This window comes from Pezoporus flaviventris, unplaced genomic scaffold (genome assembly GCF_033815535.1).
Source record: "Pezoporus flaviventris isolate CSIRO_AGI_PZ_B2104156 unplaced genomic scaffold, CSIRO_AGI_Pfla_v1 ptg000036l, whole genome shotgun sequence".
NCBI lineage: Eukaryota > Metazoa > Chordata > Aves > Psittaciformes > Psittacidae > Pezoporus > Pezoporus flaviventris.
This window is the reverse complement of record NW_026892584.1, coordinates 21,913,424-21,934,544: the sequence shown is the minus strand read 5'-3', so window position 1 is coordinate 21,934,544 and position 21,121 is coordinate 21,913,424. Positions and strand designations below refer to the sequence as shown.

General features: G+C 36.3%; 1 protein-coding gene across 6 annotated transcripts in view; it reads left to right on the top strand.

Moving 5' to 3' along the window:
- Window positions 1–21,121, top strand: part of STRN3 (striatin 3) — a 64,716-nt gene that overhangs the window by 31,687 nt on the left and 11,908 nt on the right. For 3 of the 6 annotated variants that reach the window (XM_061463458.1, XM_061463457.1, XM_061463462.1), the window contains exons 8-10: window positions 6,416–6,526; window positions 13,056–13,196; window positions 18,681–18,814. In XM_061463458.1, coding sequence (XP_061319442.1) covers window positions 6,416–6,526; window positions 13,056–13,196; window positions 18,681–18,814 — 386 coding nt within the window. The remainder of the gene's footprint in view (window positions 1–6,415; window positions 6,527–13,055; window positions 13,197–18,680; window positions 18,815–21,121) is intronic. The other 3 variants (XM_061463459.1, XM_061463460.1, XM_061463461.1) reach the window with 3 other exon arrangements.

Here is a 21,121-nt window from a genome sequence, read left to right as displayed (position 1 = left end):
CTACAGGTACATAGCAAATAAAAAATAGACTAGGCAGAATGTAGGTCCCCTCAGGAAGCTCTCAGGTGAACTGGCTACACAGGATTTGGAGAAGGCTGAGGTTCTGAATGACTTCTTTGCTCAGTCTTCACTGGCAATGGCTCTGACCAAACCACCCAAGTCTTGAAAGGCAGACGCACGGATTGTGAGAATGAAGACCTTGGGCCCACTGTAGGAGAGGAACTGGTTCGAGACCATCTTAAAAATCTGAACGTGCACAAGTCCGTGGGTCCTGATGAGATCCATCCGCGGGTCCTGAAGGAGCTGGCAAATGACGTTGCAAAGCCACTGGCCATCATATTTGAGAAATCATGGCAGTCAGGTGAAGTTCCCGATGACTGGAAAAAGGGAAATATAACCCCCATTTTCCAGAAGGGGAAAATGGATGACTGGGGGAATTACAGACCAGTCAGTCTCACCTCTGTGCCTGGCAAAATCTTGGAGCAGATTCTCCTGGAAGGCATGCTAAGGCACATGAAAATCAACAAGGTGCTTGGAGACAGCCAGCATGGCTTCACTAAGGGGAATTCCTGCCTGACCAATTTGGTGGCCTTCTATGATGGGGCTACAGAACTGATGGACGGGGGCAGAGCAGTTGATGTCATCTACCTGGACTTGTGCAAAGCGTTCAACACTGTCCCACACGACATCCCTGTCTCTAAATTGGAGAGACATCAATGTGATGGATGGACCACGTGGTGGATAAAGAACTGGCTGGATGGCCGCACGCAAGGAGTTGTGGTCAATGGCTCAATGTCCGGCTGGAGACCAGTAACGAGTGGTGTCCCTCAGGTGTCGGTGTTGGGACCGGTCTTGTTTAACATCTTCATCGCTGACATGGACAGTGGGATTGAGTGTGCCCTCAGCAAGTTTGCCAATGACACCAAGCTGTGTGGTTCGGTTGATACGCTGGAGGGAAGGAATGCCATCCAGAGGGACCTTGACATGCTTGTGAGGTAGGCTGATGCCAACCTCATGAAGTTTAACCATGCCAAGTGCAAGGTCCTACACCTGGGTCAGAGCAATCCCAGGCACAGCTACAGGTTGGGCAGAAAAGAGATTCAGAGCAGGCCTGCGGAGAAGGACTTGGGGGTGTTGGTCGATGAGAAAATGAACATGAGCCAGCTTCAGTGTGCGCTTGCAGCCCAGAAAGCCAACTGTATCCTGGGCTGCATCAAAAGGAGTGTGACCAGCAGGTTGAAGGAGGTGATCCTGCCCCTCTACTCTGCTCTCGTGAGACCTCACCTGGAGTATTGTGTGCAGTTCTGGTGTCCTCAACATAAAGAGGACGTGGAACTGTTGGAACAAGTCCAGAGGAGGGGCACGAGGATGATCAGGGGACTGGAGCACCTCCCGTATGAAGACAGGCTGAGAAGGTTGGGGCTGTTCAGCCTGGAGAAGAGAAGGCTGCGTGGAGACCTCATAGCAGCCTTCCAGTATCTGAAGGGGGCCTATAGGGATGCTGGAGAGGGATTCTTCATTAGAGAGTGACAGGACAAGGGGTAATGGGTTAAAACTTAAACAGGGGAAGTTTAGGTTGGATCTAAGAAGGAAATTCTTTCCTGTTAGGGTGGTGAGGCACTGGAATGGTTGCCCAGGGAGGTCGTGAATGCTCCATTCCTGGCAATGTTCAAGACCAGGTTGGATGAGGCCTTGGGTGATACGATTTAGCGTAAGGTGTCCTGGCAGGGAGGTTGGAACTAGATGATCTTAAGGTCCTTTCCAACCCTAACAATTATATGATTCTATAATGTCACTAGATCATCTTGACCATTTTGTTATTGAGACAATGAATTTGTCATATTTGGATGAACACTTTGTAAAGCAAAGAGAATATAAAGAGCTACAGGAATCAGAATACTGGCTCATCTTCCAGGAAAATCACCCAGTCTTGATCTTGAAGGTATCAGGGATTAGCAAGCATTCCTTCTTGGAATTTAGTATCAAAGGATTTAGTCGCCTTAATTTTTAAAACTCAGTCTTATTTCTAGTTGGAAGATAAAGCTGGAAAATTAATGTTACCTTTAGCTTTGGTAATACCTATCCAATTTTAGAAGTATTTTAGCTGCTTGGTGGTGTTCCCCTTTTGAAGGTAATGTTACTTCATTAATTTCTTGATTATAGTTTTATTTAGCAGAACAGGCAAATCTCTTGGTATAGGAGTCTCATAGGCTCTGAAGCCAAGGTTTTGACTTTGTTTGCAACATCACTTCAAATGTGTAGTAATGCAGAAAGTTCTGGGTCTAGCATCAGTCTTACCACTGTTCTCTGCAGAAGGAAAGACAGCTTGATACTATAATTCATGCAGTCAAAGATTTATCCATTTTTTCAGAGCATACTGCTGAAACTTACTGAACTAGCTTGTTGGTTGATATACCAAGTCATTCCTTTCCAAGATTACTGTCTCTGTCATCTTCTTAGGTAGTTAACCAGAATGTAGAGGATTCTGTTTTATTTTGCAGTGCTGCTTTGCAAGTTACATTTTTTCAAACTTATTTTTGAGCAGTTTGGTTAAAAACTGTCCCAAATATAAAAATAAAATCTAAGAATGTTTTTTAAAAATCAAATTGAACCAACCCCACTTTTCAGAGAGCAGTTTGAATGTCTTTTATTACAGTTTAAGTGAACTCATAGCAGAAGTGACTCAGAGCATTTTAGGAGCTTGTACACACTTAGTGATAACTATGTTCATGACAGCTAGTTTAACTGCAGTAATTCTGTTGTTGCCAAAACACTTGTGTCTGGGGCAGGGAAGTGGGGAGAAGGAAATAAAGATAAACCTGCTTTCATCTGTAAAAGTATGTGTTCAAAATTTTGGCATTTGAAGACAATATTTATAAGTGGTATAATTTGTACTAACTTACTCTTTAAATAGTGAGTCGGAAGACATACTTCTAACTGTAGTAGCAGTGCTTCTTTCATAGTATGTCACTGATGTCAGTACAGCTGCTCTTTCCTTAAATGGGTGTTTAAGGATATCATCTTAAAGATCAGTATGTAAATTTGAAGTATTTAAAGACAATGCTTCTTTATTACCTATCAAAAATAACAAGTATTGTCTCACTGAAACACCTTCTAAAACAAAATAATACTTTGCCTAAACCAGTTTATTTTAGCCTGTTACATTATTTTGAGCTCTCTGAAACTTGAAATCTCCAGGTCCATCCCTTTATTCATTTATTTTTGAGGGGGAACTTCAATGTTAAAATTCATACTTCATAATGTAAGTAGTTCTGGTTTCTTCTTAGCATTATTTTTTTTTTCCTGTTTTAGTTTTCCTGTCATTGCCATCCTTCTATCAGTTTTTACTCTTGCAAAGTTTTAAGCTCTCTCAAAAAATGTAAATATTTACATGTGCATTTCTTTATAATGCTTTTATTTAGTATCTGGAAACCAAACTTCTGGTGTTTAGCCTCTAGATCTATTGCCTAGTCTTGCTTTATTATCACTCCAGTACATAATTGTCAAAGTATTATCTGTAGGTCTAATTTCAGATATGCTAAAATGTTTCATTGTCAAATTTGATAGTTATATTTTCTATTGGAGACTTCTGCAAACCAGCCACTGAGTGTGGAAGCTTGGGTTGCTTGTTTTTGCCTGCCTGTATTACCGCTTTTTAGAAACACATTCTCTTTTTTGTAGGTGCCTCGTTTAATGTACTTTGAGTCTTAAATTATTTTCAAACATTGTGATTTAAAGTGTCCTGTCATGCAACATGTTTTACTTAAGAACAGCTTGTCTTCAAAATAGTGAAAATGAGTAAATTCAAACAGTGTTAAATAAAGGATTAAAGTATGCAGCATGCTAGAAAATGAATGTTCATTCTTAGATTAAAGAATTTATAAATGCCTTTTGGTGATACAGTATCATCAAGAAAAAGATGCATGTAGAACTTGTGCTTGCTTAAGCAAACAGGAATAAATACATACATTATGTATTATATAATCTTTTTGTTTTGCTTAAATTTCGATGACTGTGTTCATCACTGAGTATTTCTCTTCATGAAAGACAAAAAGTTCTGTTTACAGGTGGACAAATTTAAAGAATGACTGTGCCCAGGACTCTGGGAGGCATCTTAAAAACCAAAATAAATTGTTTCTCTACCAAGTACCATTGGCTAGTGAACATCCCAGATCAGCCCTGTCCTGATGTCAATTTAGTGTGGGCTGTGAACACTACAGGCAGTTTGAGGAAGTTTATAACTAGAGGTAGTTACGGAGGTGGTCTTACGGCTCTGTTCTGAAATAGCTAAGTCCATCTGTGCATACCTGAAACACACTGCTGGCTTTAGATTTCCTAGAAATCTTTATTGAAATTGATTTCACAGCCTCTCTGGTTAATCAACGTTAGTGTTTTATCTAGTTTTCTATTTAGAACAGCAGCTGATAGCACTGTTTTTCAGTACTTATGTCTGCAAGCTTATATTTTTCCTGTTTTCTGTTGACTGAATGAGCCCAGTTCCTTCAATTTCTTTGTCTTGATATTTAATGCACTGTTTTGCAGTCTGCAGACATGTTTTTAACTTCTGGTGTGGAACACAGACTGGACATGTTCCTTCAATTTTTATCATCACCAGAATTGTCCACTGAATTATTTGGACTACTCCTGTCTCAATACACTAATATTCCACATCTTTAAAAATATGCCAGACAGTTTTGTTGTGGCTTTAGGGTTGTTTTGGAGTGGGTTTTGCTTGTTTAACAGCAGCATTACATTGCTGTTACGTATGGTCAGCTTCTGGTTCAGTTTAATTCCCCAGTTCTTCTCTGCAGTGCTGCAATCTAGCTGATTATTTTCCTTTTATTAACTGTGCTTTGGTATTTTTTTTTTAATCATTATTTTAATTTGTTCTTAACTGAATTTCCTTTCCTTGGGTTTTAGGTTGTGGTGATTTTTTTGGTTTGTTTTGGTTTTATAATTTCCTCCTTCTTTTGATTGGGCTCAGTTTTACCTTTCTGTGCCTTTTGTATATTCTGACTAATCACTATTCTCTGTCAGTGTTTTAGCCCTGCAGTCATAAAGTTTGAGGTCTTTGTGTTTGTGATTTGGTAGCTGTAGCTGCCATTTGGTGTAGGACGTTATCGTTTCATTCCCCTCTCAAAGTTCTTTATGTACAGCTCATGGGACTTTGCCACCTTTAAGCTGCCCATTTCATGCCCTGCCATCCTTGGTGTTCTTATCTTCCATCTCTTTGATCAAGATTGTTTCTTCTTGTCATTGATCAGCCCTATTTGAATGACAGTAGATGCATCAGTATCCTAGGATATCTTCTTAATTGTCATGTTTTGTTATGAAACATGTACTTGGAATAACTCCTACTGGTTTGCATCCTAAATGCATGCTTCTTTTGTTTCTGTTGTGTATGGCTCTTCCTATGCGCTTTTATTACTGTAATGTTTATAACTTCAAAAGTAGGTCTTTTATGGAAACACTGATATTGTAGGTATGATTGGAAGTTGGGAACTGATGAGCTAAGTTGTTTGGGGTTTTTTTATTGCTAAAGAATTTATGAGCATAAGCTGAACTGGCACACAAAGTTTTATTGCTGCCTTGTTGGCTACAGCAAAAGTGCTTCTGCAAATGTTACATTTATCTTATCTTAGAAACAAGTTTATCCTTCTATTAATTCTGTTTCCAGAAATGTTTGAGATGGATAGTTTAGAAAAGTGGAGACTCAGCTTTTCTTGGAGAATATTTAATTCTGCAATATTCATCAAACAGAAAAAGACATGTTTTCTGAAACTGCTGTGGAATGTTGTATTTCTGCTAATTGTAATTTAATTGCTGGAATGCAGTGGGATGTCAATTTATTCACCTATGTGAATTACTTCATCTTTATGTATAAAGCTGTATTTATAGACTAGTTGCTTTGGTTATATATAGGACCAAGGTTTGTTTCTTGTGCATGTAGAATGAGTGTGAAAGGATGCATGGTGGTCTTCATGAAGAAACTGGCACTGACTTAATCAGCTTGCATTTTTGTGAGATATAGCATGAATACTTTTATTTGCTTATTAAACACTGGCTGAGTAATTTTTAACACTGTCTTTCTAAAGATGCAGTAATTGTTTCGGAACACCAAGGAATTTTTGTGTATTTTGAAGTATCTAACCAACAGTTATGAAACTTAATTTGTTTGCTGCTTAGTAACAAATTAACGTACAATTTTCAAATATATAACTGATATTTTACAGTGCCTCGGAATACTTTGTGAAATGAGACAGTATTTTGTAAACTTAAAACTGAGACTGCACCTTTAAAGTAAAGATTTATTAAGAACTTTTATAATGCTCTTATACAGCTATGATAGTAAATCGCCAACAGCTTGCATTGCCAATTGCTGATTTTTTTTCTTTTAATAATATGCTGCATGTAGACAAAGATGACCTGTCCCCAACTGCTGAGGTTTGGGATGTAGACCAGGGGCTAATAAGTAAACTGAAGGAACAGTACAAGAAGGAACGAAAGGGGAAGAAAGGGGTAAAGAGTAAGTGCAGATTCTGAATCTTGTAATGCAACGCTTTTTTGCCTATTCATATAGAAGACTTTTTTTTTTCTTTTTTTTCACATAAGTTCTGTTTTTTGTCTTACTTTTGGTTGTTTTGTTTTGTTTTCAGTAAGCATCATTTTCTGTAACGGGGGCAACCAACTTTAACTTTCTACCTGCTGAATGTGAATTTGTCAAAACTTTTGACAGCCATTTCCTAGATGAGAAATGTTGAAAACTTAAAAATTTAAGGTTAAATAGGTAGAGCTTAATGCTTTGAAGTATGATAGTAAAAATAATGAGCTTGCATTTTGAGGATGTTCCTACTGTTAAGAAGTTTTCTGAAAGAATTAAACTTTATCTGCTTCTTTTAAGTATGATACTGTGGTATTTTTTAAACATGAGCTTGAGTCAAGCTATAACTACTGTCTATGGGCTTGTCATTATTTTTACAATCTAAGGCATTGAGAATTTTAAAAATGCCTTTCATGTAAATATGAACTCTGTGTATTTGTTTAGGATGTAATCTTTATGGTGCCCTTCGCTTCTGTGCAGTTACCACATTTTGATTGACACCTCTGTACTCTTAAAGAGTTTTCAGACCAATTGACCTGTTTGAACTATGTAAGTTAAACCAAGTTTCAGTATCAAAGTACCTGGTAAAAATGCCTTGGTAACTTGTTATTAACAATACCAAGCTCTTAGTAGGCATAGTGTTAGTAAATCAGTGTCACTCTAGAGAAGCTCCCTTAATTGCAGTGGGCTTATTTTGAAAGTGTAACAGTTTTTGGTGATGTTTAGTAAAAATATTTTTTCTTGATTTGAAAACTTTTGTGAATATGTACTAACTATATTAAATGATAATTAAACTATAACACTTCATGAAGAATTCCATAATTAAGATTTGAATTTACTTTGTAACATCTAACATTAAAATTCGGTGCATGTTGATCTTTCAGCAATTTTGCATGACTTGCACGTACACAAACACACAAATAGAAAGGCTTTGAAGTAAGGATTTTCACCTGACTTTTATGTATCCTCATTTAACATGTAAATCAGCACCAAATTCACATTAAGTAATTTTTATGGTTAGAAATCTCCTTTTTGTACTAAAATGGACTTATTTGAAATTTTCTTATTAAATTTCACATTTTTGGAAGCACAATTGCTGCAAAATAACAGCAAATGTTCTGAATTCTGGGAGAAAAAAATTAAGGGATTTTTGCAATTCTCTCTCAAAAATTGTCTTTAGGTTATTGCATAAGGAAAGTTCTAGAAACTGAATGTTTGATTGTCTCGTCTTACTCACCCCATCGCACAGTTCATATTTCCTGGCTTGCGCAAGGTGAAAGAATCTGTAAAACAGGGACTACTGTTGTTCTAGGATTATAAATTATATGAAAAACTCTTCTTAGGCTTCCAGACTTCTTGTAGTGGTATTGGCTTGCATAGAAAGGATTTCTTGCCTGCATTTGTTTCCTTGGCTGCTGTGCAGTCAAGAATTTCTATCACCTTTTTGTTTTTCTATCATATTTCTGGTTTTCCTCTGTAAATATTAAAATTCCAGAAGAGGAGCATAATTCGTGCCAATCAGAAATAAGTACTTTGTCAAAAATGGGCGTTTTAATGGTCTACGCTGCCAATTGAATTGGTTGTGACAATTTGCTTAAAAAAATAGTAGTTATTCTATCTGAAGTGTCTTGTGGGGACATTTAAAACTTTGAAATGTTAATCAAACTTTTTCTTCCTGTCCACTTTCCCACAGTTGCTGCAAACAGTGTAACATTAAGTTTTGTACAATGAATGATGGGGCATGCTGGCCATCAATTATTATTTGAGATATATTGTCTTTTGACAATGTGTATTCCACTATCAAAATTTAAAGGAAAAATTTTCTTCATCTAAAGTAATTTTGAAAACTGCTTATGTTCATAGAAGAGTATTTAGGAGACACCTGTGTGTCACCATGCTGTGAGGTCATGTCACTATTTTGCGTTTTGGGGTTTAAATTCTCCTTTGGGAAATCCTGAGCTCCTGTAGCCTCACAGAGTGGTTTGTGGGGTTCTGCACTTATGTCACATTCATGATAATAGTTTGCAATTAAAACTTGGCCTCTAAATTACTGAGCTAATTGAATTTACATACAATAAAAGTATGCTTTTAAGGTTGGGCACATTTATTTAAATTCTGTTTATTTGATTCCTAGACTTTCTCTTCTCAGCTTCTTACAACATTCTAAGACTCAATGTTGAAAGCCTTCTCTATGAGAATTCGTGAACTTATTTCTGAATATTCATCTCTTTTCAGTGTATTGTCAGACTTCTGACAGTTTATTTTGAGCAATATCAGAGTTTATCTGCATGGCAGTATATATCATCAAAAAGATCAAATAAATGCATTGACTCTCGCCTCTTGCAGTGCTTTGAGGACAGCATAATAAGGCAAACGTTCTGACAGGTTCTTTTGTTGGATGTGCATCTGGTTACTAGCATAATCTGCATTTAGACTGTTATCTTCATAGCCCTATATATACCTATGTATACCTATACTAGGTATAGTAACTTTCATTCCAAATACAGAGAGATGAGTAAGTGAGCAGAAGTAGTTTTCATTCTATTTTGATACTTCTGTAGTCTGCATTCATGTATTTTCTTTTGGGTGGAATGCCTTAATTTAGGTCATCTTTTGTCAACACAAATAAAACAACCAAAAAGCAACCACAACCTATTCTGGACTTCATTGTGATAAGTAAGGAGTTAGTTTTATTTCTGTAAAATCAGGCTTGCCTTTTACAGAATTTAAGGCCAGCTCCTTGCCCAGGTTTGGTAAGACTGGTTTTGGCAGGGAAATCAGGGGGTGACTTTTTCAAATACAGTCTGTCACATTTTCAGAACTTAATAGTGGACGTGATGCATATCTGATTTCCTACTGTCAGGTCAGCACAATGTGTTCTCAGCAATTTGAAGAGTAGTTTTCATGCCTTAAATTTTTATGTGTACATCACTGTTAAAATTTAAGATCCTTTTACTGTTTTTCCTTAGTTTCCTTGAAACTTTTCTAATTTCTTAGTTTTCTCCTCTTTTCCCTCAGTGTAATTTTTCTGTATTTACAAAACATTGTCTGTCCCGTTCACTTTGCTAGCCTTGCTTTCTGGAAATACAGTATAATAGTTAATAGACATGAAAACAAATTTGGATTTTACCATCTTCATTACCATGACCTGTTAATATAGAAGGATCCCTGTGCTGTATTCAGACTTGGACTGTTACATCTCAGAGCTAGTAGAAATCTTCATATGGCTTCTCAGACTGTCTTTCCAGCACTGAATATTCAATTACCTTTTTTGCTTTTGATCTCTGAAGGTGGATAGATTGATATGGGACTGTAGGAGTTTTGCCTTTGTTCATAATAGGTTCATGTTTACTGTTTGTTTCTTTGGGGGGGGGGGGTTGCATTGTTTTTTTAGTCTTGTGGATAAAACACAGTCATCTAGTTTGTGTCTTGAACGTAGCTGCTTATGCAGAGGCAGCACATTCTTGTCCTTAAAAATCTCTTTGTAACAATTTAAAAAAATTCAATAATTATATAAAGGTATGCTTGCACTTCCTTGAAAGGAGAAATCTGCACAGTCCTCTCTGGTGATGGCACAGTATCATAGAATGGTTTGGGTTGGAAGGGACCTTAAAGATCATCTAATTCAATCCCCCTGCCATGGGCAGGGACAGCTTCCAGGAGACCAGGTTGCTCAAAGCCCCATCCAGCCTGGGCTTGATCACCTCCAGAGATAGGGCATCCACAGCTTCTCTGGGCTGCCTGTGCTAATGTCTTACCAGCCTCATAGTGGAGAATTTCTTCCTGATACCTAACCTAAATCTACCCTTCTTCAGCTTAAAGCCACTCCCCCTTGTCTTGTCACTACATGCCCTTGGAAAAAATCCCTCTCCAGCTTTCTTGAGAGCCCCTCTAGAAGGCTGCTGTAAGGTCTGCCTGGAGCCTTCTCTTCTCCAGGCCGAACAAGCCCTACTCTTTCAGCCTGTCTTCATGGGAGAGGTGCTCCCCAGCACTCTGGTCATCTTCAGGGCCCTCCTCTGGACTTGCTCAAGCAGTTCCATGCCTTCTTATGTCAGTCTTGAATATTGTCATTTTTCAGCTGTGAAATACAGAGAACTTAGGAACCGTAGCTGCTATTTTCTGAACTTCAGAAAGAAGTTTCTGTATGGAGTGATAGAGGCCTGTTCTGAGGTTATACCTGAAAGACAAGAAGTGACTAAACATACCAAAGACCTTTAAAAGGTGGGGCTGAAAGTCCCTTAATCAGTGACATACTAACTGATTGGCTGGCTCAGAGTAGCAGAGCAGGGGAGCTGCTTTTGAGTGGGCTGAGTCAAACTTTTCATGCCCTTAAAAAAAGCACCTCAAAAAGATGCTTGCAGTTTAGGTCTGAGTAACAGTTTATAAGCCATTTTTATAGTTTTCCATTCATGTTTTGAACAGTTCATGTGTATTGAGTTGGAGGAGACAAATGGGTTTTCTGCTGGAAGTCTCAAAGGGTATATTAAAGTAGACAGCTTACAGTACCAGCCATGATTTCCATAATGTCATTTCTTGATTTTCCTATAGTATCTTTAGGAATGTGTCTGCTGCTGATCACTGTAGGTGGCTGGCTGGCAACCAGCTGGAACAAAGGCAAAAGCAAGCTTTGTGGTCTGTCTGGTAGAAACCTGGCATTTTAAGAATGACCATTTTTGTGAGGTTTCACCTCCTGACTATAATTAAATAACGTATCTATCTTTGAAATGAAATCCTATCAGCCTAGTGCCTGTTGGGCGGGAGGAGGGGAAAGACTGATGCAAAAGAGACTTTCCTTGTTTTTTATTATTTTACACTCACTTCATTAGCTGAGGTCACAGGTTTCTAGACTCACTTCTGCATGAGAGTGAAATGAAAACACTCAACAAGTCTGTTCTGTTGCACAAGAGAAATTTCTGGAAGCCATTTTTCTTCTCAGACAAGTTCTGGGTATCAGCCTTCATAGATTTAATTGGAATACTAAGTGTTCTATAAAAGAGCAATATCAAAAGCATGCACACACACACACAAAAAAAAGAGTATAGGGATTCTACATTTGGCAAAATGAAAGTGTTCTGCAAGTATTAATGAGAATAGTTACAAAGCATCCTTCTTGGGGTATGCATCGTATTCTTCTGCTGTGATTCTCCTTCCAGAAATGTTTCCCATTGTCATACCTCTGAAGAATTTTCCATTATCTCCATTATTTCCAGAGAATTCAGTTATGGATGGGTAGTTATTTTTGAACACATGAATTTTAACCAGTTTTTGTCATTAAGATATAAAAATTGATCAGATATTTGAGTGTTTTAGTGTTTAGCTGCTTAAATGAACAGTTCTGCTTTTAAGTCATCTGTAATTAGTTTTTATCTTCTTACTTTTTTGAGAATTTGAAAAATAGCTTTGGTTTAGTTTTGATTTCCTTTTTAATAAAAATGGCGCATGTCACCTCAGAGTATATATCAGAAATTGTTTCCTAATGCAGACTTTACTAAAAAATGGACATACCTGAAGATTTTGTAAGTTCTAATATGCCCTTTTAAATATAGTAAACACGTCATTTTTAATGTTCTGCAATATAACTGCCTGCAGTCCCAGGAAGGACTCTTTAAGCGATTAAAAGCTGGTTATGTCTTGCATCGTTGTGGATTTTTTTCTTTCAAGAGATTCTGTCACTGAAATTTCACTTAATGACCGAAGCTTGACTTTCTGATATGCAAGCTCTAAGGTGGAAGCAGGAATGAATTTATTAATTAAAAGAAAAAATAGTGCAATTTTTGTTTGTTAGTGTCTACGTTATGAATATAATGCACATATAATTTAGTATGCTTTGTTTCCAGAGGCATGCTAGTAATAAGGGTAATATACATCTGCAGTTCCATGAAATGGTGGAAGCATTCTTGCTCTTGTGTTTAATAAACAATTTCTACAATTTAAATACCATTCAAAAGCAGGGAAAGTTAATTGTTTGTTGCACCCCCATTATAAGTTGTCTGTACTTTTTCCCCTCATTTTAAAGCTTATTTTTGTTTGCACTGTTTTTCCATGTCAAGTTGTTTAGTTTAGTTAAAGATGTGTAATATTATTGGCAAATTCTTAATTCATATGTATTTCATTTTATAATTAATGTTTTAATATTTGGCTTGACTTCTTAGTAGGGCTATAAGATGTTTTTTTTCTCTCCTACAGCAAACTGTAGAATAGATCTACAGAACACAAGGGAGTTATTCTTTGATTTCAGTGAATTCAAACTGTTTGCATGTAGTTTTCAGATTTGATATATTATCTCCTTTTGATTTCCAAAAGATCGATTCTCTTAACAAAGACAAAACCAAAGCATTGTATTTATTTTAAGGAGGTCCCATTTCTTGTTTAATTAGTTTAATGGATTTTTAGACTTCAGTCAAGTCAAGCGGTAGCAATCAAATGAATCTTTGCTGCTGACATTAATTTACAGGAGTCAACAGGACAAAACTTCACGACATGATAGCTGATCTGGGCGATGATGAGATACCCCACATCCCTTCAGGAGTCATTAATCAATCTAGGTCACCCTCTTCTAGAATGACTGATCATGAAGGTGCAAGAGCAGAGGAAGGTACAAAAAATTCAGCTACTTATTGTATTTCAGGAGATTTCTTTCAGAAAGCACACACTGTAATTTACTGTCCCCTTGATAATGCAGTTGCCCATTGCCACATTATTTTATTTGCAATTCTTTCCAAATGGTTTTATGAGAATGTGGCTTCAGTTTCTGTGGCTTATCGTAACTCACCATTATTTCATAAGTATTTTTAAGCAACTTCATGTACAGCAGTGTTTTGAAAATATTCACTATTTAAATCCCTGCTTGCAGACCCTTCTTGTTAGCAAAACCTTTTACAAATAGGGTGTTGTAGAGAGGAAAAAAAGGTAAGTATTGACATTTGATACACAGGTTGCATTTTAAAATGAAATTTAAAAGTGGTTTTGTAAGTTATGACACAAATTAGTCTTTCTCAACTTTAATGTTCTCTTTTCAAAAATTTTCTCGGTCTGTATACACAAGTGTACAAAGACGCTATTTCTTTATGAAGTATTGGTTTCAATTTCAGGATTATCTTAGACGATGGAGGTTAGTGGCAAACTATTATCTAAATAGTCCAAAATCTTGTATTTAGCTGTAAGTTTTCTGTTTTGAGGGAGTGATTTTGAGATTAGAATACCATTATGTAAATTCTGTGCTCCAGTTGCAACACATTCAAAATATTTAGGTGAATTCAGATTTGGCTCCTTTATGGTGATCTCCGACTCAAAAGCCCTGGCATAACGTCAGCTATACTGGAAGTGGAAAGAATCTGTGTTATTACTGATCCCGATAATATGTAGGTTCCCCTATTCTTCCTTCACCCCATCCCACAAATGCCTGTTGCCAGGCAAGCAGAAAAACAGAAATTTTGCAGGGAGACTTTTTGTTGCCCTTCCAAACTGTTATTTTACAAAAGTGTTTGTCTTCCCTCCTTTTACTGCCTTCCTTTTCATCTTTGACTAGATGATGAACCAGTATCAAATTTACCTTTGGAGTGCAATTGAAAAACCTACTGGTGATGCACTTGCTGAAACTTGCAGACATATATTTAGGTTGTATTAAGGCATAGTGTTTTAGGTTGCCTTTTAGCCTTGTGAAGGTATTAAGGGCACGTGAAACTACAGGTACAGTTCCCTCAGTCTATCTCGGGCTGTTTTTCTTAGGACATAAGAGGTATGCAGACATTCATTGTTAAGGACAGGTCATATAGCTGTTTTCTGTGTTAGAGACGTTAAATTTAAAATACCATTGGACAAAACAATCTTCATGAAGAAATCAATGCTAAATTTGGACTGACTTTTATTGCCTGGTTCCTGTAGCACAAACACTCTGCTGCACTTCAGATAAAGACTGTTGGCTATTTTCAAATAAATGATGCCTTCAGGATTATATTCTCATGGTATTTAATGTGTTCATATGCTTTCAGGTTATCAGTGCTGTTTCGGCTTTATTCGTTGAGTAGCAGTATGAATATAGTATCTGCTAATTGTGGTTCCTGTATAACTTAAAAAAAATATTAGAATGTACATTTTTATGTTTGATCAGAAATCCTACTCTGAATACTATGTGCCTTTTTGAGTTTTTGTCTGTACTGTACAGTGGACAGCTGCAAGCAAACAAGCATTGCCTTTGAATTGCTTCTAGGTCTGTCTTTTGTTAACAAGGCCAAACACTTCAGTATCATAAAATACATTTTTTGCTCAGTTATTTATTCTGCTGTGTTTTAAAAGCTAAGGTTTTTGCTGACAATTTTTTTCTTGGTGGGACATGCTAGCCTATGCTGATGAATGTTACCAAGCCATAATGTTCTTGTGGCTGTATGTAAAATTTGTGCTGCACTCTGAAGTGTTACATTTCTGAGATGGTGGTTAATAATTTTGTTTCATCTAGAGAACAAAGTGTCACTAAGCTCACTTTCTTTTTTTTTTTTTTTTTTTTTTCCCCTTGATGGAGGAGGGTGTTCTGGGAGTGCAGTAAGCCATGGTTCTAATTGGCTGGGAATGTACCTTTTAAACTTCTAAAGGTGCAGGGTTTGGTTTGCTGTGGGTTTGGGTTTTTGTTGGATTGATTTGGGTTTTTTTTTCCCCACAAATACCTGCTTTAGTATGATGAAAAAATCGTTATGCTATAGTCACACTTTGTTTTGGCCATAAGAAATTGAGGTTTCCATTTCATCATGTTGCATGACTTTCAGAAACATAATCAACTGCAGCATGATTCTCTATCCAGTGTATTGTACAGAGAATTACTATTTTCATGGGTTGTTTTTCTTTTTTAGTATCTGTAGTTGGGGGGTATCAGTCTGTAGATCAACAAAAAGATGCTGGGCCATGTCATCTAGACTGTGCTTTTGCTGAGAAAGGTTGGACCAGATGATTCTTGAGGTCCCTTCCAACCTGGTGTTCTATGATTCTGTGAAAAAATAGCAGTAACAGCTAATTCCTGAGACATTAACTGCATTTGGTGTACCATGCATTAACTTTCTGGAAAACAAGATTAAGAAGTCCATATTGTATAGTAGATGACAGCAGCATACATAATCATATGTAACTAATTAGAGATTAAAGCAGTTCCAGTCTGTACAAATACTATTGCTTGATTTTGACTTAATGATGTATATCAAGATCTTGAGGGTAGGAAGTACTGATTAGGATTGGCCAAGCAAATATTTAATAATTGCATTTTTTTTCACCTACAAAGAAACTTGTACTATCACATATATTTTTATTTTATATTTATAGATTGCAAACTCAGTTAAACATACAGAAGGCTATAAAGGTAATACTGTAGTGTGTGTTAGGAAAATACTTGGATTTTTAAAAAATATTAAAAGTATTCAATAATTTATTTATAATTCACATATATTGATGCGTTGTTTTTGATACGCAGAATTTTGGGTCTTTATTTTTAATAGCTACACAATGAAAGATGCATTACGTTATAACTTCTCCGCCTTTTTATAAAAACGGCTTGCAACCATTTTTTAAACTTCTTTAAATAGGTTGTGTTTTAAAATCGTGAAATGTGCAAATAAATTAAAATAACAATTATACTACATGTTATACATACATATTGGCACTTTTAATACTGAGAAATATGCTTCTAAATTTCAGATAATATGAATTTTGAGGCTTTAATGGAATATTGTTCTCTGATGCAAATAAAGATCTATCATATAAAGATATAAAAAAATAGATCTATAATATACAGACTCTTAATGTGGTAGTGTTTTCCTGTGGTGGTTGTTCATTTTGTGCTTTCATGTGAAAGTTCATCTGTTAAGGACTAATTATATTAATTTCACAAAGAATTAGTATGACAAGTTCAGGAGCTAAAACCTTGGAGGCCTGTCCTAAAGATCAAATAGGAGCCTTGTTCCACAAGTGATCAGCAGCTCTGGTCTTACAAAGAGTTGGGAGGTTTGACTTGTAAATGAATTCTTGTATTTCAGAAGCTGGGACCCTGTCAAGACAGTAGAAGGTAGCAAGTTTTTGGAAACTCCAGATAAAAATATTGGAGTCTTACTGTGGGAGTCAGAAAGAAGGGGGGGGGGGGGGGGCACACAAACCCAAACCACAAAACCAATCAAACAATGATAAAAACGGGCAACGGTAGAAAATTCTAAAACTCCCCTTTGTTTCTTTTTTACCCCCTTTTTTTTTCTGTTTTTTTTTTTTTTTTCCCCAGTTCACCCAGAGGATGTTTGTGATGTTATTTTATTTCTTGCTTCATATAAAGTATTATTTGTATCTCCTTTATACTCAGCTGAGACACTTTCAGTAAGAAATCCTTAGAAATTTTCATCTAATAATCATGGATGACTTGATACAGTCTCCTGGCCCCCCGGAAAATCCCAAACCCCAAGAAGAAATAACTAGGTGTTTTCTAAGAATATGGCTTTTTCTGAAATACGAGTGGTTTTGGAATAGACTGTCAGATTGAGAGTTTTAGTAAAATATTAATGGAAATGAAGTAACATTCATACAAGGGCATGGTAAGCTATTTTGAACTGTTAAATTAATGTAGCATTCTGACGGGTCAAGACCTTTGTGTGGATTATGAATGTTTTAAAAAGAGGTGGTTGTGCATGGTAATAATACTGTTTGCTCTTTTTACGTAAATGTAGGAACAGCAGTCTTTATTCTTACATATGTGATTTTTTTTTTTTTTTTTTTGAGATTCAGTTGCATGCTAATAAGGTTACATTTTTTAATGGTACAGTAGTTCTTCAGCATTAGAACTGCTTTAATTCTTGAAGTGATTTTTTTGATCTAACTGGGCTGACTCCTCTTTGCATAGCCATAGCAGTGATTTCATACAACTGTAACTTTACATGTGGTCTTGTTTACTTTTCTTCATCTGGAGTGGAACATAACAGGGTTGCCACTCAGACAGTGGTGATACAAAATAGTAAAGATGCATGTTCAAAACAGGAATGTGTTAATTATTAGTCCTCTTGTTTGGAACTATTTTTGTAAGACAAAACTTAGGATATAGATGTTTTTCAGATCCAGAACTTTTGTTTTCTCTGAGTTTCAAGGTTTTTCGCAGAGGATTAGAAACAAGGGTTGGCATTAAAGTGAGACCATAACTCTCTCTGCCAAATCAGTGAAATCCGAGTGTTAATTAAGCAAGTTAAATCATACTTGACATCTTTATAAATCAAATATTATTTTGCAAATGTTTGCAATTAGGTAAAGTTTACACTTAGCAAAAGTTTAAGTACTCTACTTCTAACAAGTGACCTAATTTTTGCATAGAAAGGAATACTGACAAGTAAAAGCAGCTTCTAAAATATACTAGAGTACTACAATTTTTAAGCCTTGATTCCTATTCCTTACTGGTATTTGTGGATAGAAGGACATATACAAAATTGTTGGAGTGTAAAGAATATGGGTGCATATTTGAAAGTTTATTATTCATATGTGAATTCTGAATGAACATTGATTTGGGGAAGGCACAGCTAGATAAGATATACCAGTTGAGTGTATTCTAAATTAGAATCCAGAATCACGTTGAGAAAGTAAGAGAGGGAATTCATGAATAACAGATGTTTTCATTTTTTAATCATCTGAAAATTTCTAAGTAGAGGAGTTGTTTTACAGGAGGCCTTTAGCCTGAGAGATAAAAAATACTTACACATGCAAGTAGATATATTTGCCTAGTACAAAGCAGACACTTACTTGCAGGTAGTATGTATGGTGTAGTGAATGAAATATTTAGCTGAGAATTTGGACACCGGGGATGTACATTTGATATTGCAGTGTAAAGTGATGTCAGTTAAGTCACTTGTCGAAAATTAAAATCAAATGACAAAGCATGATACAAGAATTGTGTATTTAAAATATGTGTGTGTGTTTGCACATGTGTGCATCTTCATGCTCTCTTTCTTTAGTTGGGGCAATATGTAACACATACAAGTTTCTGCTTTGCTTTTAAGTGATGAATTAATGCACTTTTCATCAGTTTGACTAACTGCACTGAGACTTAAAGAAACTGTTTTGTTCTTTGTAGCTGAGCCAATAACGTTTCCACCTGGAGGAGGCAAGTCATTTATTATGGGTTCTGATGATGTGTTGTTAAGTGTACTGGGCCTTGGAGACCTTGCAGACTTGACAGTAACAAATGATGCAGACTATAGTTATGATGTAAGTGCAATTTTATTTTAAAATTCTTTATACAGTTTAATAATAGTTGGGTCCCCTCTCCCCCCCCCACCCTGAACATAACAGATGCAAAGAACAGGGGTTTCTTTAGCAAAAACTGTTACTTGGGAGGAATGACACCTTGCGAATGGGCTAAGTAATTCGGGTAATCAAAATTAAGCGAGATGACTTGTTTGTTTTTTACTTAACATGACATCTTAAAATTAATTTGCTTGAACAAAAATGGCTAATTGTACACTGACATGGAGTATTGAGATGGCATGGTATAAAGCACAAATATTGATATTATTTCTTTGCTGTACCCTTTGTGTTTATGTAGTGTTAACAGTATAGACTATATATACTAGCATACTTCAGATATAAGCTTTTAGGGTGCATTTTTATTACAATCAAGAGTGTTGTGGCATTCCTTTGACCATATTCATTAACCCAGCAGTGTTTATGTGAATATTTTATTGGCTAGTAACATTTGACGGCTGGTTAGGGAAATGTTCAGGTAGGTCTTATATATTGTATTATATTTAAAATGTCTTGTGTTTTTAGTTTGTGATTGGGCCATTATTATTATTATTATTATTACCACCATCAGTGGTGTTGTTGGTAAGATACCTCTATAACTTGAAAAATCATAGAAATATATGGAGCGTATCTGAAAAGCGCATGGTGGCTTCTGACACCTTCAAGTGTCAGAAAAGGGAAACTTGAAGTATCAAATAACACAGCTAGAAAGTGTTGGTTTAATTTTTATTTAAGAAGGGACTCTGTCCTGTTGTGGATCTGAAGAGAGTGAAATTCAGATGCTGTTAGTTCTCCATCACAGTGTTCCTTCAGGCTAAACATTCCTTGATAGTTCTTAATTTCTGAAGTTGTTTCCACATAACTGTGGATCTGCAGTGCAGTAAGATCATGTCTTACGTTGTACCTGTAATACAGTACTTGCAGGACGTGTTAATCTCATGCCCCTGTGAGTTTAGCTGAAGTCAGCTCCTTTTCCAGTAAATCTCCAGATAAGCAGATAATATTAGGCTAAGTTTAATGTTTAAATAAAAAAACCCAAAACACTTGAATATTCCTACTTCTTGCATTTTGCTCCCAATAGGTCCATGCTCTTCACATAGCTTGTGTTAGCCATTACAGTGCATAAATAAAGACACAGCAGGATTCCACTATCTTTCATGTATGAATAGGGTATTTTGGAAAGGAGAGGGTATGTGGACAGGATGGAGATTAAGTTTTAAATCTTATGAATGATATCTGGAAATTTTTCTATATGTAGATGATATAGAGTACAAGTTGTCCCTAAGACTAGTCAATTTGTAATATAATACAGTCAGTGCAAGTAGTGTCTTTTTTGATATCTTGTTCCTTATATTTTTCTCAGTGTATGTAGTTGTTTGTATGCTAAGGGAGTAATGCTGTTACCAAATCAAATGCTCCTATTTGTATATTCTTGGATTCCATAGCTGCACAGGATGGTGGTTGTTTTCCTGTTGTAGGATGGGCTGCAAAATGGAAAGTCCTCATTTAGCAGAGCATCTAAATTTGGAAATCTTCAATCAACAGAACATTATCAAGAAAAAAATAACATTAAAACATTTAAAGACACTGACAGCAGTTGCTGATTATTGCTTTTCTGTTGACTGCAGGGGAAGGAAGAACTTCCTTCCCTGGTGAGGTTTTTGGGGTTTTTTAGGGATTATTTTAAGGGTTTGGTTTTTGGGATGTTTTTTCCTGTGATTAGCTTAGGTGTAGTTTCTTTCACTCTGATTTGATGGTGATTTATAAGGCAGAAGAGATAGGTTGCTTGTTTGTGTTCCCATACAGACAAAATGAAGGCAAAAAGGGATTTTTATTAGGTTAGATTGAGCAAGTGTTATGAAGCACTGTTTTCAAGTGTTCTCTAATCTGTTTAGCAATTTCTTGTGTTGTATAGTTTGTATTTTTTTCATCTTGCTCTAAATTTAAGGATTTTATGGTTAAGCTTTTTTAGGACATGTTTGGTGTCTCCTGGTCTAGACAGAGTTTTTGTTTGGGTGGTGGTCGGTGGATTTGGGCAGGGGAGCTTGTTTGATAAACTTGCTATTCTAAGCATCTGCTCTGTGGCTGTTCACTGGCAGGGGACTAGGATCAAGGATTCAGCTGATCCCTCATGGTCCTGTATAGTAAAGTCCACCAAAGTTTAGGGAAAAAGGGAGAAGGACCTAGTGAAGCAGTGTGGTTCCATAGTCAGTATTTTTGCATTTACAGTAGAACATTGACTAAATGGGGCAGTGTGTCCATCTTTTGTTT